The following is a 13,250-nucleotide window of genomic DNA, read 5'->3' on the forward strand; positions in this document are numbered from 1 at the left end:
TTGCTGGTATCGCTGGCATATTAGGCAGCAAATGCACTTGGGTCCTGACAGGTAAAAGCCTTTCTCTTCAGAAGAGAAAACAGCAGCCTTAGGATTGGATTTCCCTGCCTTTGTCCCTGAAAGGTTTAATATTGCTCAGGCCTTGTTCTGCTGGTATTTCAGACCCAGAAAAGCTCACAACACAGCACAGTTCAGACCCCTGCCTGCTAGTGACCTTTGCTTTTTTGCCAGTGTTTGCCTAGAATTATAGCCTCATTTTCCTGTAGTCCCAGTCACACAATTTATTTTTTATTTCAGTTTCTACCATCACCACCACTTGAGATTTAATATAACACTAGCCCTTCCTAATACAACTATGGTTTACTTAACCCAAGCAGTGCACTGGATTTGTAATACTGTCCCTTTCCTTACGAGGCCTTTTCCCAGCGCTGTCTAACTGAGACAGCTTATTCTACCCACTACAGGAGCTTTGAGGATCACATTTTCAAAAGCAGCCTCTATAATGGAACCCCAACATTTTCACACTTGCTTTTGCACATGTATTCCTCCACACTGAAGTTTTTGCATGCCATTTTTCACACCCAAGTTCATACAAATTCAAAACCTTGAACTCACATGCATGTGCCAGGTGATCAGGTTTGCACATACAAAGCATGTAATGACCATCCAAGTCTTAGAGGTGTGTGCAAAAACTGGAGTGTAGAGAGTTGTGTGAGGAACAATACAGGCATGCAAAAGAAGAGGCTGACTTCAAGAGCTGGGGTTGAGCCCTATTTAAACACTGGGTGCTCAATGGCCCACCCGCAAGAAGTATCTGCTTCACCTAAATGTTAGAAACTGGAAACCACAGAAGATATGGAAAAAAAACCAAACAACGTGAGGTCACTGAGACCACAACCCAGGGCCAACCACAGCACAGCTCCAGTGCCCTCATACCCAGCAGGTTTCCATCTAGGTGAAACCCTCAAAGGGATTTGCCTGGGTTAATCTTTTCCCTAAATAAAAGTGCCCCACTGCCAGGTCAAGGAAGGGCAACAGTCCTGTTCTCAGCTAAGGTCCAGGACTGCCTTTGGGTCTGGCCCACCTCCCCTTTCACAAGGCATTCAGGACCAGCTCAGTGAAAGGAGGAGAGTAATGGGAACGCCCTGGTGTGGGGACGGGAATTGAAATAAGCCTAAGCCAGAGCCAACTGCTGTCCTTGGGGCATGACACAAGGAACCAGGCTGGGGGAGAGCTCTGGCATTCCTGGCAGCAGAGCGATAGCTAGCCCTCTTCACGGGGGGAGCAAATGGAGGATCTGCACAACGTTGGAGTCACTTGTGCCTCCCTTGTCCACAAAGGCACCCACATTCTAGAGTAGACCTTTGCTTTGAGGCACACTGCATGGGTTTCCCCAAATCCTGCGCTTTGACACAGTGGGACCACACAGGCTTCACAGCCGTCAAGAACTTCTGGTCCTGGGGTGGGTGAGAGACCCACCCAGGCAGACTAAAGGGGCTACATATTAATTCCGGCAAACAGGAGACTCCTGGTATGCTCCCCTGTAACTTGGCCCAGAGTCCTTCCCAACTCCCACAGCACATCTGCAACTATTTCCTCTCACCCGTACAGAAACAAAACAAACAGAAGCTAAACCCGACACCCATAGGCCCAAAGCAGTGGCAGCAGGGGAATCATGAATCCATTCCACAGTATCAACCCTGCCTTGCTTTTTTGCTGAGCAGCTGCTCAAAACAAGCTTTGACAAGAGAACCTTTCCTCAGTGCCATAATTGCATTTGGTGGGGCTAAGAATAGGGCAGTGTGACAGCCTGAATCTCGGTGTCAGGAGCTTAACATCTTTCAGGGGACAACATCCTCTCCTTTCATTAGACCAGTTATTAATATCCATGCTGCATTCACGCCTGATGTCTTTCCTTGCTCAGGTGCCCACACACAGAGTTGGCTTGGGGAACCCACCACTCGTGGGACGGGGGAGGAGAAATCCCTAGTTAACAGCAGGGCTGGAGGGTGGGGTGCTCCTGAATTTAACATGGAATTGTGGGGTCTATGGGTGTTATGACTGGGGAAGGGGTTTGAAGGGTGGGAGGGAAGGGGAGAGACTGGGTGCCCCCCTCACCAAAGCCAGCTCCCGTTGTCCAGCTGCCCCAGGAGAACAAAGCCATGCAGAGCATGGGGGGAGTGGTGCAGCAGACTGTGGTTCTCTATGATCTCTGGGGCCATTAGCGCCCCTTCCTTGCCTGTCTTCCTGACAACAGCTCAGTTCTGTTATCCAAAGCGACCTGTACACAATCATGCAGCACTGTAACACCAACGGCCCTGCACGCTGCCCCAACTCCAGAGCCTGCTGCACTGGCCTTGCCCGTTACCGCCAAGCACTGACAGATCCTGGTTTTTGTAAGGCGTGCCAAAGAGTCACATTTTGTCTCCACTCCCCTCGCCAGTGCCTTTAGTACAGCAAGCACCGCCTCCGCCAAATAAGCCACTGCACCCATCCCTCTCCAGCAGCCTTAGCCCCTGCAGACTCCGCTCCACTAGCACCAGAGAGGCCTTCCCCTGGACCTGCTTACTGCCCCTCCCTGTGCCAGGGCCCCCTCCTCTGATTTAAGCCATGAACAAGACAGCTCCAGACAAATGGGGTGATTGTAGGGGGGAGGGGATGGGGGTGTCCTCTGTGCAACACACCACAACTACGTCGCCAGCTGGACAGAAGGATCTTTTCTCGAATGTAGCCTGCCCTGTCGATTGCTCTGAGCAGGGAGTGCTAGGGGGAGGGAGAGAGAAGATCCCCCCACTCCTTCCATGACAAGGGCCACATCCCAACAAGCTATTTCTGGGTCTGCAGCGGTCACCTTTCAGACTCTGCCTCGACAGCGGCTCCCGTGCTCCAGGCTCCTCCAGGCTGGAGCCGCCAAGCAGCATGTTCTCCCCTCGTCCTCCATTAGCCGGAGGAGAAATGAACCAGAAACGTTTGTTTCCCAGGCCTGCTTCAAGCAGGCGCCTGTCTCTGAGGAAGCCTTTCGCCAGGAGGTTGATTCCTTTTATTGATGGGGGCATGGGACAGGGGCTGCTTCTCTCCCCCTCCCCTGGCTGTCCCCGTCTCCTTGGCCAGGCCTTTGTCCTCATTGACATGCAAGGCTGGCTGCAGTGGCCATTTGCTGAGCTGTCTCCTCGGGAAGGAACCACCTTCCCCTCCCCCAGCTCCCCGGGCTGCCAGTGGAGCTATTCTTCAGCCTCTGCATTTTCACAGCAACTCAAAGGCAGATGCATCAATCCTTTCAGGGCCTGGAGACGTGAGGGGAATGTCAACAGGGCCTGGGCAGGTGCTGATAGGTTCCCAGCCATCTCCCAGACCCCTTCGTTTCCCCTGTACCCCCCCACCCCTTTGGCAGATATGCTAGGTACTGGACCAAGGGAGAGGGGGTGGATGGTAGGGGTGGGGGAAAGAGAGGAGGGGCAGCATGGCATACTAACCCTGAAGAGCACCCCTGTGAAAGTGCAAGTCAGTCCCCAGCCAGATAACAAACTACAGCCTTTGAATACACCCTGGGAGAAGGCCCTGATTTCAGTGCCAATGCGCCAGGGATGAATTTGGCCCATCTATATGACGGGGGCTCTCCTCACATCTCTATCATGTCCCCTGGCAAAATAAGCAGGGCGGAGGGTTTTGCTTTCAAAACCGCCCCCTATTTGGGGGCGATGCATGGGCTGGGTGCCTGTCCCGCATGCCGAAGTGTGGTCAAAGCATCCTTAGAATGGCACAGGCCCCTCCCCAACTCTGCTCTCTGTATGGCTCTCCCAGGCAGCTGCTCTGGTCCCCGGCACTGATCCCCAGAGTCTGACCAAGGGTTGGTGCTGGGCAATAGAAAGGTTCAGTTCCTCTTGTCTGTGTTCTGTGGGAGGGTGGCTGTTTCTCATGTGTGGTTTACCCGTAGGTGCCGCGATCCTTTACTGTATGTTCCGAAAGCCTTGAGTCGATACATTTAAGAATTGGCAAATTAGAAAAATTGTCCTGCAATGTCAAAAGGAGGAAAAGGGTGGGAAGGTGGGTGGGTGGAATTGCAAGTTCCTCCAGGGGCACTGCGCTGGCTCAGAGCCCGAACGCGGGGTGGGGGGGGAGAACTGAGTCACACATTCAGTGCATATCTTACAAATGGGGCAGGGCCTCCTCCCAGAGCTTTTCCCTGGGACTGCGTCTCTGCACTAGCAAGAGTCTTGAGCGAGCGCACAAAGCACAGCAGGGTCATGTTTCACTGCTCCACAGCTTGGGGAAAAAGATTCCTCTTTTTTTTTTTTTTTAAGTACTTTAAGTTTCTTCTCTTCTTTTTTGTTTCGTTTTTTAAAGTCTTCTAGTTTCTGTAACAGCAGCTTCTTTCTGTATTGGTGTGGAAGGTATATATATCTATATCTATATATCTATAAATATATATAAGCCAAACTGCCTTACAGGTTGTTGTTTTTTTTTGTTTTGTTTTGTTTTTCAGTGTTGTATGTGTAGCAGGCACTTGAGTTTATATGAAGATGTTTGCTTGGGGCTGAAGGGGTCGGGGAGAAGAGGAGGTGGGGAGGGTGGAGGAAGGAAGGAGCAGGAACTTTTGACAAGTGGCCACTGCTAGCCAAGGATGTCCAGGTAGATTGGTGTGGCCTTGCCAAGAACATGAAGGATCTTGTAGATTTCCTTGATGTTGAGCCGCTGCTGAGGTTCCCTCTGCCAGCAGCCCAACATGATGTCATAAACCTCCTTGGGACAAACTCGAGGCCTCTCCAAGACTCGGCCTTGGGTGATGCACTCGATGACCTGAAACGCAGAACAGAGAGGGTGAGTCCCACACAACGAAGCGCTGAGAATGTCCCTTTGCCGAATCTGCTTAGCCCTGGATGGTAACCAACATTTCATCAGAGCACTAATGAGCCAACAGATCCCTCTGATTTGAGGCGTGCGGCCTCCCAGCTGGTGATATGCAGCAACAGATTCTCAGCACCTGCCTCCTGCTTTGCAGCTGCAGTTTTGCAAACTCAATGAAATACACTTTTGATTTTGCAGCCACTATTAACTCCAGGCAAACTCCTCCCAGTTTGACACCTCATTACCTGACTGTAGCTATGGACCAGAGGCTTAGTCAAAGAAGGAGTCCAATGGTAATTTATATAGTGGAGAGGCTGAACCCGAAAGTGATATGTCAGTTTTTCCTGATGGTCTAAGAAAAAGTTATTTTTTTTAATATAATCAGTCTTTTCCCCCCCTGAAAATAAAAGCCTTTTCCATGGTGAAACCCAGGAAAATTCTACTAGGGGGATTTCAGAGCATCATCTCCCACCTGCCTCTCCCAGGGAAAACGTGTCTAATTTTTGATGTTTGAAAGCAGAAAAAAGAACACCATTTCAACTTGGATCAAATTCATGATGGAAGGAAATCTTGCAAACGTTCACACCTTGCTCTAGGTCAGGTCGTTGCCGCTAATGAGAAATTTGCGAGCGGCTCGTGCAGCATGAAATGGTGTCTTTAGAGTGACTCCAGGGGAAAACAATTCCCCAAGCACCTGCTTTTTGAATCCTGCTCACCAGAGAAAAGGATGTAAAGGGGGAAAAACGCTGTTATCACTGACCAGCTCCCCGTTTGGGAAGTGATGTGTCCCGGCACTGCGGTATCAGAGTGACCTGACGCACGCTGCAGATAAACACCGATCCCAAACAGTGCTACTTGTGAGGCAAGAAGACCAGCGAGGGGGGCCTGAAGTTTATCATTTGTGACTAGTAATGGGGCCCGGCACCCATCCAAACAGATAGTTATCGCTCTGATGTTTACATAGACATAGAAAGAGGAGAAGTGATTAGGAGGAGCTGCTGACGGGAGGGCAATGGAAATGCAGTGCTGCAAACAAGGCTCCATCACCGGACAGCTGATGGCAGAGTCAACTTTTGGAGCCTTGGTGGAGCGGGCAGAGAGACATGAACTAGGACCACTAAAAGGCTTCCTGTATTTGAAAGACCCAGGGTGAGCCCCTATCTCTTAGAAAGGAAGCAAAGTTTAGATTTAGCCAGCAGGGCTTGCTTTGGGTCTTCAGGTGGTCTTTCAGTAGCCATGTGCCCTATTCCATCTTTCCCTCAGCGAGGGTCTCTTCTAGTGTTTAGCAGAATGTCTAAAAACGCTCATTTTAACTTTAACGAGCCAACAGCCAGACAAAATCTAGACTCATGTCCCCTGTAGATGTCCCGGACTGGAGAAGGTGTGTCCCAGACCTGCTCATCCTCATTAAAAGGGACAGTCTAAGATCGGGTGGAGTCAGTTCTCCAGAGGCCCTTGGTCTCTGCACGAGTCTCCACAGCTTGCTTCTAACCAGCAGGCCAGCAGCAAACACGTCCCTAACAGTTGGGAAGATGAATGTGCAATGTCTTGCACAGGTTGCCTGTGAATTCTCTCCTTTGAGGAGAAAAGGGAAAGGGACAGAGGAAAGACGGGGTCACGTAGAGATGGAGGTGACAATGGTTAAAAGTCACCCTGTCTGGATGTAGCTGTACTATTCCCAGCCCTATAGTACCAGCTTTCTATGTTCAAAGCGCTGTTTAAGGTTATTAGATGGGTTAGTTTGATTATCCCCATTTCACAGATGGGGAAACGGAGACAGGTGCAGAGACATTTGTGCCGTCTAGGTTCCAGCATGACAGCTCATCCATGTGGGATGTATGCACGCTCACTTGTGTGTGTGTGTGTGTGTGTGTGTGTATTTATCTCCAAGGCAAATGCAAGAGCAGCTCATTAAGTATCATAACAAATGGCTTCTGTGATCATTTCTCTCGCTCTTTGTGTGTCTAAAATGTTTGTGCGTGCTGCTTCGGGAAGTGCACTGAGCTCACAAATGGGCAAGTATTAGCGCTGTAAAGAAGCACCTTGGATAGTCCCTCTCTGCACTCACTCAATTAAGGGATCTGTGTCCTGAAAGCAGAAAATGCACATTTCTTGTTAAAAGAGGTAACATTTCTGAAATCCATTAGACACACAATAGGATAAAAATGTGCCTGTTTCCCAGGCACAGCTCTGTCACTGCACTCAAACGGGAGCTGGAGCACTGCCTGCTGTTCCAGACCTGCCTCTCCTGGATGTAACTTGAGCCTGACCTGCAGCAACCCCTACTAGTCCCAGTTGTGAGAGTGCTTCTGTGCTTATCTGGCCAAACAGTGGGGTGGGTATGTTGTTAAATCATGGATTTGGGAGTCAGGGGACCTGGGATCTATTCCCAGCTCTGTCACCGTGTCAGGCTCTGTGCCTCAGTTTCCCTCTCTGTGAAACAGGGATAATAGTTATCTCTCTGAAAGATGCTTTAAATGCTATGCCGAAAAAGACCATAAGAGTGGCAAGCATTAATTACCACTGTTATTGTGACCATCAAACTCAATGCACTGATTGCTCTGAAAGCCTTGTTGCAAAGATGGCAATGGAAGGAGAACAGCCCTTCTCCCCGTGAGCAATAATGTTCCATTTTTATGGTCAGATCTGTCCCTCTCGCATTCACCCGCAGCTCCCACTGGGGTCAATGGGAGTTGTACATGAACATACAAGGGAAGTGCCTGGACCATAGGTGTTTGCTGTGCATTGGTATTTCCCAAATTCCCCCCCGCTTTGGGGTGCACATTGAATGGCCTGACCCAGCTTTCTATAAAATACTGGGGTCTACCCCGTCCCTGCACTTCGCCACCTGCAGTTCTTGCTATGACCAACATTTTACATGCCCCAGGTTGGAAATTCTGCTGGAAATAATTTATTTGCAACGGGATGCTGCTTAAAGCCAGCCAACTCAGTGCCAGTGTGGGGCGGATTAGCCACCCATGTACCTTACTTTACTTGTGGCTGACTCAAACCCAGGAGGACGGGGCAGGGGTGGGATGGGAGGAATTATGGGTTGGGGGCTCTTCTCAAAGTAAGAGCCTCTGCCGGGCTGTATTTCCCAGACAGAAACCATGGCTTCACCTAGCCCTTCCTCTGCGAGGCCAGGATGCTGTTACGAACAATGGCACTCGAGGTGGGGGAAGGCTACGACTGCCTCCTGAGAATGTGAAAGGTGGTGGTGTACCCTGGCTTCCAAGGTGGATAAGGGAGGCGAAATAACCCACCTCCAGGTCTCAAAGTGCCCGAAACATCCTGCAACAAGCATGCTGTGTGACTAAGCCCCTTTCCATCATGTCTCGTCTCGTCTCCCCTCCCCAACCCAAGATGTCCTGCTTTATCCTGTACCTCTGTGTTTGAGAGCTGGAACCAGGGCTGCTTCCCATATGTGAAGATCTCCCAGAGGATCACCCCAAAGCTCCATACGTCACTCTCTGTTGTGAACTTCCGGTACATGATGCTTTCAGGGGGCATCCAGCGGATGGGCAGCATGGTGTGTCCTCCAACCTGCATGGGGACAAAGGCACAGGCAAATCTGGGTGATCAGAGCCATAAGAGAGGGGAAAGGCTGCACTTAGTGAAGGCTACCCATGTGGGTACTCAGACAGGCGAGGCAAATGAACTCCTCCCTCTAACCCCCACACAGTCACCCATCAATGCAAACTAGCTAATATCATAATATGACAGATTGGAAGTAAAATACATTGAGATAAATGATCAGCTCCACAGATTTCCCTCTTCCCAAAACTGACTTACAAAGTAATACAACAAAATGCCTAGACCGCGTTCAACTGCTGATGAAGAAACAAAAGGCAGGAAATGTACAGTCTAAACCAAAGCACCATCCTTAGCCTTCCTGGGCCTAGATATTGCAGAATGAATGGCATATTCAGTTTTATGCCTGAAATACACAGAAATATGTAGGGCAGAGGTATATCAATGTTCTTTATAGCTTTTCTGCTGCCTAGGACCGCCTCAAACCGGTTTGGGCTCCTATTAAATAACTGCACAAAGGGGTGTGTACCCAGAAAACTGCACCAGGAATCCACTCAAGCAACTGCAGGTGCAAAAGCACGGTCAGTGGATGAAGGCTTGGCCTTCACACCCTTAGATACCACGGTGATGGGCGCAACATAAGAACCTACTCAAAAAGTAAAGTCTTCCCCCTCAGAATGTCTGAAATCTGTGGAGCCCCTGAAATAATAGCCTGAGACTATTCCTCTGAGCAATGCTGGGTAGAGGAAGCATTTCTGGGACAGAGTTCCCCCATCGCCAGTACATTTCAGTCCGACCGGGGAAGTACACAAGCCGTGGCAGCAGGAAAGCAGAAGGAATCACTTTGTCCTCGCTAGAGACTTTTGTAAAAACTAAAGTCTCTGAGTAGAACCAGCTTCTCTCTGTTCTGTCCTTCAATACAGGAATCACCATCTGCAGAGGAATAACTAATTGATAGGAGTTTTGAACAGCAGGTGTTGAGAGCAGTGTGGCTCCATGTCTCTGGCATTCATCTCTTGCGAGGGCAGAGTGTCCTACACTACCAGTCTTTTCGTACTGATGCTGAGAGACTCCCTTCTGTGTGAGTGTGTGTCTGCACGCGCACGCTTGGGAAGCTCTTTTCATACTATTACAGACACCGACCAGTGGAAGCACTAAAGTTCAACCACGTGGCAGCTGGAACGAAGCGGCTGGAGTCTTTCTCAGCCTCTGGAGATGAGCAGAGGCAAAGGAAGCTGCCTCTTGGGATAGGGGCTGGAGCACCTGGCCTGAAATTTCAGCAACACGGGGCTGCCTGTGTGCAGTGTGCTGCTGCCGTTCGTGGAAAGAGGGCTGGTGTACATTTTTGTAAGTAAACAAATGACACAAAGACGGTACCCTGACTCCATGTCATTGGTTTCCCATCCAAAGAGAAACCATCTTTCCAGGCCCCCAGTTTCAGCTACTGCTCGGTCAAGGGGGCAACAGTACTCAAAAAGAAAAAGCTTTGCAAGTCCCTGCTTTCCTCACCAATTCTCAAAGCTCCCGATTCCTTAGATTGCTGCTAGTGCTAAAGCAGTGCCTGGAAAGAGGCAAGCTACAGCACTAAGCTACAGAAACAATTTCATAGGAGGTGTTCAAAGGAATTTATGACATGGGTAATACACATGGCAGAGAGAGCCCTTAACCAGGAAGTGGGGATCCAAACTTCCCCAGAGTTTAATGGGGTGCAGATTCAGGCTCTCAGAGTTCTGTCAGCTGGCCCTCTCTCTAGTTCTTAGTACAGCCTAATTTTGCCAGAAGTCTGATTCTTTAAAGTCTCAAAACTGTCTTTCACTTTAATGTGTGCAGATGCTAAAACTGCCAGTTGTGAGGATGAACAGCTTATTGTAGCACCACACCTCCCAGTTAGAGCTCCATCTTTGGCTGAAATGCTCTCCGTTTGCTGCCTTGAACCCCCAGGAATGCTATTCCTAGTGCAACTGGAAAGACTCCTTCCTCTGTTCCTTTTAAATCTTGGCTGCAATTTTTGCTCTTTCCTGCACTTCCAGCTTTTATGACTTACTTTCCCTTATTCTAAAGGACTCCAAGGAAATTCTTTGTCAACACAACATGACATATATCCAAGTTGGTTACTGAAAATTATTTTGTGCTAATGTTTGGCTCCCCGCACTCCTTTAGTAGCACTGACTCAGTTTTCCAACAATCCTGAAGTCATTGCAGAGCTCTGTAAATCTGCCATATCTTGGAGCTTGTGGGAGATACAAGCAGGGAAATATATATTGTGTACATTTAACCTCCTTTTGAACTAGACCCGCACCAGTCAGGAAGTGTGTGTGCCAGATCCTCAGCTGGTATAAACTGGTGTGTAGCTTCCCTGGCTTCAATGCAACTACAACAATTTATACCAGCTGAGGATCTGGCTCTGAAAGTAGAGAAAAGAACTAATGAGCCAAATCATGAGCCAAGTCATTGGCCTTCTCTAGACACACATTGGGGAAAAATTACCCATAGAGTGAAATACAAGGTCAGCTGTTGTCCCAAGGATGTAACGACAGAATTTTGGCTTAGTTCATCTGTTCACAGACATGGAGTGCCCAGGGGCTCCTCTCATCTCTGTACTTCATGTGCAATGTATTTGTTATTGAAAAAATGCTAATAATTCATTAGGAAGATGGACATAGGCAAAAACAAAAGACTCTGGAGCCCAAAACATGCCCAATCTAGGGCTGTAAGTAAGGGTTTCTTGGGAGTTCTCTGTTTCAGAAGGGTAGCAGCTTTTAGTGGGTGCAGAGTTAATGTAATACCTGTCATTTGACGTTTTCAAAGCACAGCCATTAACTCCTCAACAGCCGCGTACCAGGTTGATTAGGGATATAAATTATAATCCCCACTTCACAGACGGGGAAACGGAAGCACAGAGAGGGGACAGGACTTCGCCTGAGGTCTCACAGTCGGTCGTGGCAGAGCTGGGTATTGAACACAGACGTTCCTGGATCTCAGTCCTGTGCTCATTCCACTATGTCCCGCTGCTTGCTAATGTGGCAAACGTTATAATCTAGAATTGAGAGCAGACAGATTGGACTGCATAGGCTACGGTACATAAGCTGGCATGTGGCCTGGATAACAGAAGATACTTCTTACCCCATGTGCTGGCTACAAAAGGCATTGCGCTTTGGGGATTCTTCCCTGTTCTGAACCCCCGCCGCCCATTGTATAATCAAATAAGCGTGATTCCCAGGCCTGTGCACTGTACCTGAGAACACCTGGAGTAGCATGCATTGGCAAAAGCACCGGAGAGAAATGAGGCTATTAAACAAACCTGTCTACAAAACAGACTTTATTTTTCCTTTTGCAGAGCCAATTTACATTTCATGTCCTTGGCTCTGGAGAGAATCATTATGTATATTTATAGGGAAGATGAAAGTTTGCTTCAATCAATCCACAGTTTGCTGAGACAGAGCCCAGGGTGGCAGTTTCCTGCAATAACAGTGATCGCGCAGGCTGACTCCTTGTCAAGAGACTGCTGCTTCAAAATCATTTCTGAACGATTCCTGTCACTGTCTTCTCCACCCTCTTCCACTCCCACCCAGAATCAGAGACACAGCAGAGCTAGAAAAGAGCTCTTCTGAGATCCAGACCTGTCTCCCTGAGGCAATGCAGGATTGTCCAGTGCAGTCTTCAAAGTCCCAAATGATGCAACTCCCACAACTCCCCTTGAGAGATGTTCTACAACCTGGTTACAGGTTTCTCTCTATCAAGTTTATCCTGACATTCAGCCTAAATTCTTCCTTTCTTCTCCTTTGCTCCTAAAAGAACTCCCCCTCCTCCTTGCTATTTAAACTCTGTGTATTATTGCCACTAATTATTTGTATAACTATAGCACCACCTAAGAGCCTTAGTCATGACCAGCACCCCATTGTGCTAGTTGCTGTATAAGCACACAACATATTTGCAGCCTTCCCGCCGAACTTTGCCAGACAGTTTTAGCTCTTACTTTTTCTGCCTAAAACAACCTCTCCAGCTTCCATATCCTTTCCATTGCTCTGCTCCTTCCAATAGGATCCTGGTAACGTGATGCCCACAAATGAATGCAGCCTGCGGTGCATTTGCTTCAGAGCTGTGGAGAACTGCCTTTTGATAAAATAGCCATCTTAGAATCAGGATAAACCACTTTCAAGGTCATGCACTGTTCTATAATCGCACATTTCCAATGGCCCAGGGCACCTGGCCTTTGCTTTGGGGCCTCATTACACATCGGAGGCAGCAGATTGCAAGATAGCAGGCCACTCCCGTAGAGTGGCTTATTGCTGTATTAGAGCTGAACCTCAGGGAAATGGGGGAGGTTCATGAAAGGCCAGGATTAATGGCCATTAGGGAGAGGGATAATTAGTTAATGCTAGTACAGCACTTTGAAGATGTAAAGCTATATAAGTGCTATGTATGATTATTATTATAAGGCTCCAGGTTTGACTGCCAGGAAGGAAGCCTGGTGTCTGGGGAAAGAAGTCTCCTTGTCCCCGCTTTCTGAATGACATCTAGCTGATTAGGAAGGACTAAAATGACATGCCATCCCCAGTGAGTGTGGCCATACAGCAGCAAGCCACGGAGAGGCTTGCCAAGGCAGTGCAGTGTTTCAGACAATGGGGTGCTTGGGCACCTACTCTCTTAGACGTAGCCAAGACTAAACAGAGGCCTGGGCCAAAACCCTAGCCCAGAACTCCCTTAAACTTTGGATTTAGGGGTTTTGGGTTCTGACCCCCACTCTGGAGATAAAGGCCAGCTGGTGTGTTAGGATCCAAAATCCAACTCCTCCAAACACCCTCTAACTGAACCTGACCCAAATTTGTGATCCACGCCCAGGAAACCGTTTAATGTACACAGGGCATTGCTTG

General features: G+C 48.8%; 1 protein-coding gene across 8 annotated transcripts in view; it reads right to left on the reverse strand.

Moving 5' to 3' along the window:
* Positions 1–4,442: 4,442 nt before the first annotated feature.
* Positions 4,443–13,250, reverse strand: part of NTRK3 (neurotrophic receptor tyrosine kinase 3) — a 315,119-nt gene continuing 306,311 nt past the window's right edge. For 7 of the 8 annotated variants that reach the window (XM_039491387.1, XM_039491383.1, XM_039491385.1 and 4 more), the window contains 2 exons: positions 8,230–8,388; positions 4,443–4,797 (listed from right to left, as the gene is read on the reverse strand). In XM_039491387.1, coding sequence (XP_039347321.1) covers positions 4,612–4,797; positions 8,230–8,388 — 345 coding nt within the window. In that variant the 3' untranslated portion in view covers positions 4,443–4,611. Of the gene's footprint in view, positions 4,798–8,229; positions 8,389–13,250 lie in introns of those variants that run through there. The other variant, XM_039491391.1, reaches the window with a different exon arrangement.

Source organism: Mauremys reevesii, linkage group 10 (genome assembly GCF_016161935.1).
Source record: "Mauremys reevesii isolate NIE-2019 linkage group 10, ASM1616193v1, whole genome shotgun sequence".
Lineage (NCBI taxonomy): Eukaryota > Metazoa > Chordata > Testudines > Geoemydidae > Mauremys > Mauremys reevesii.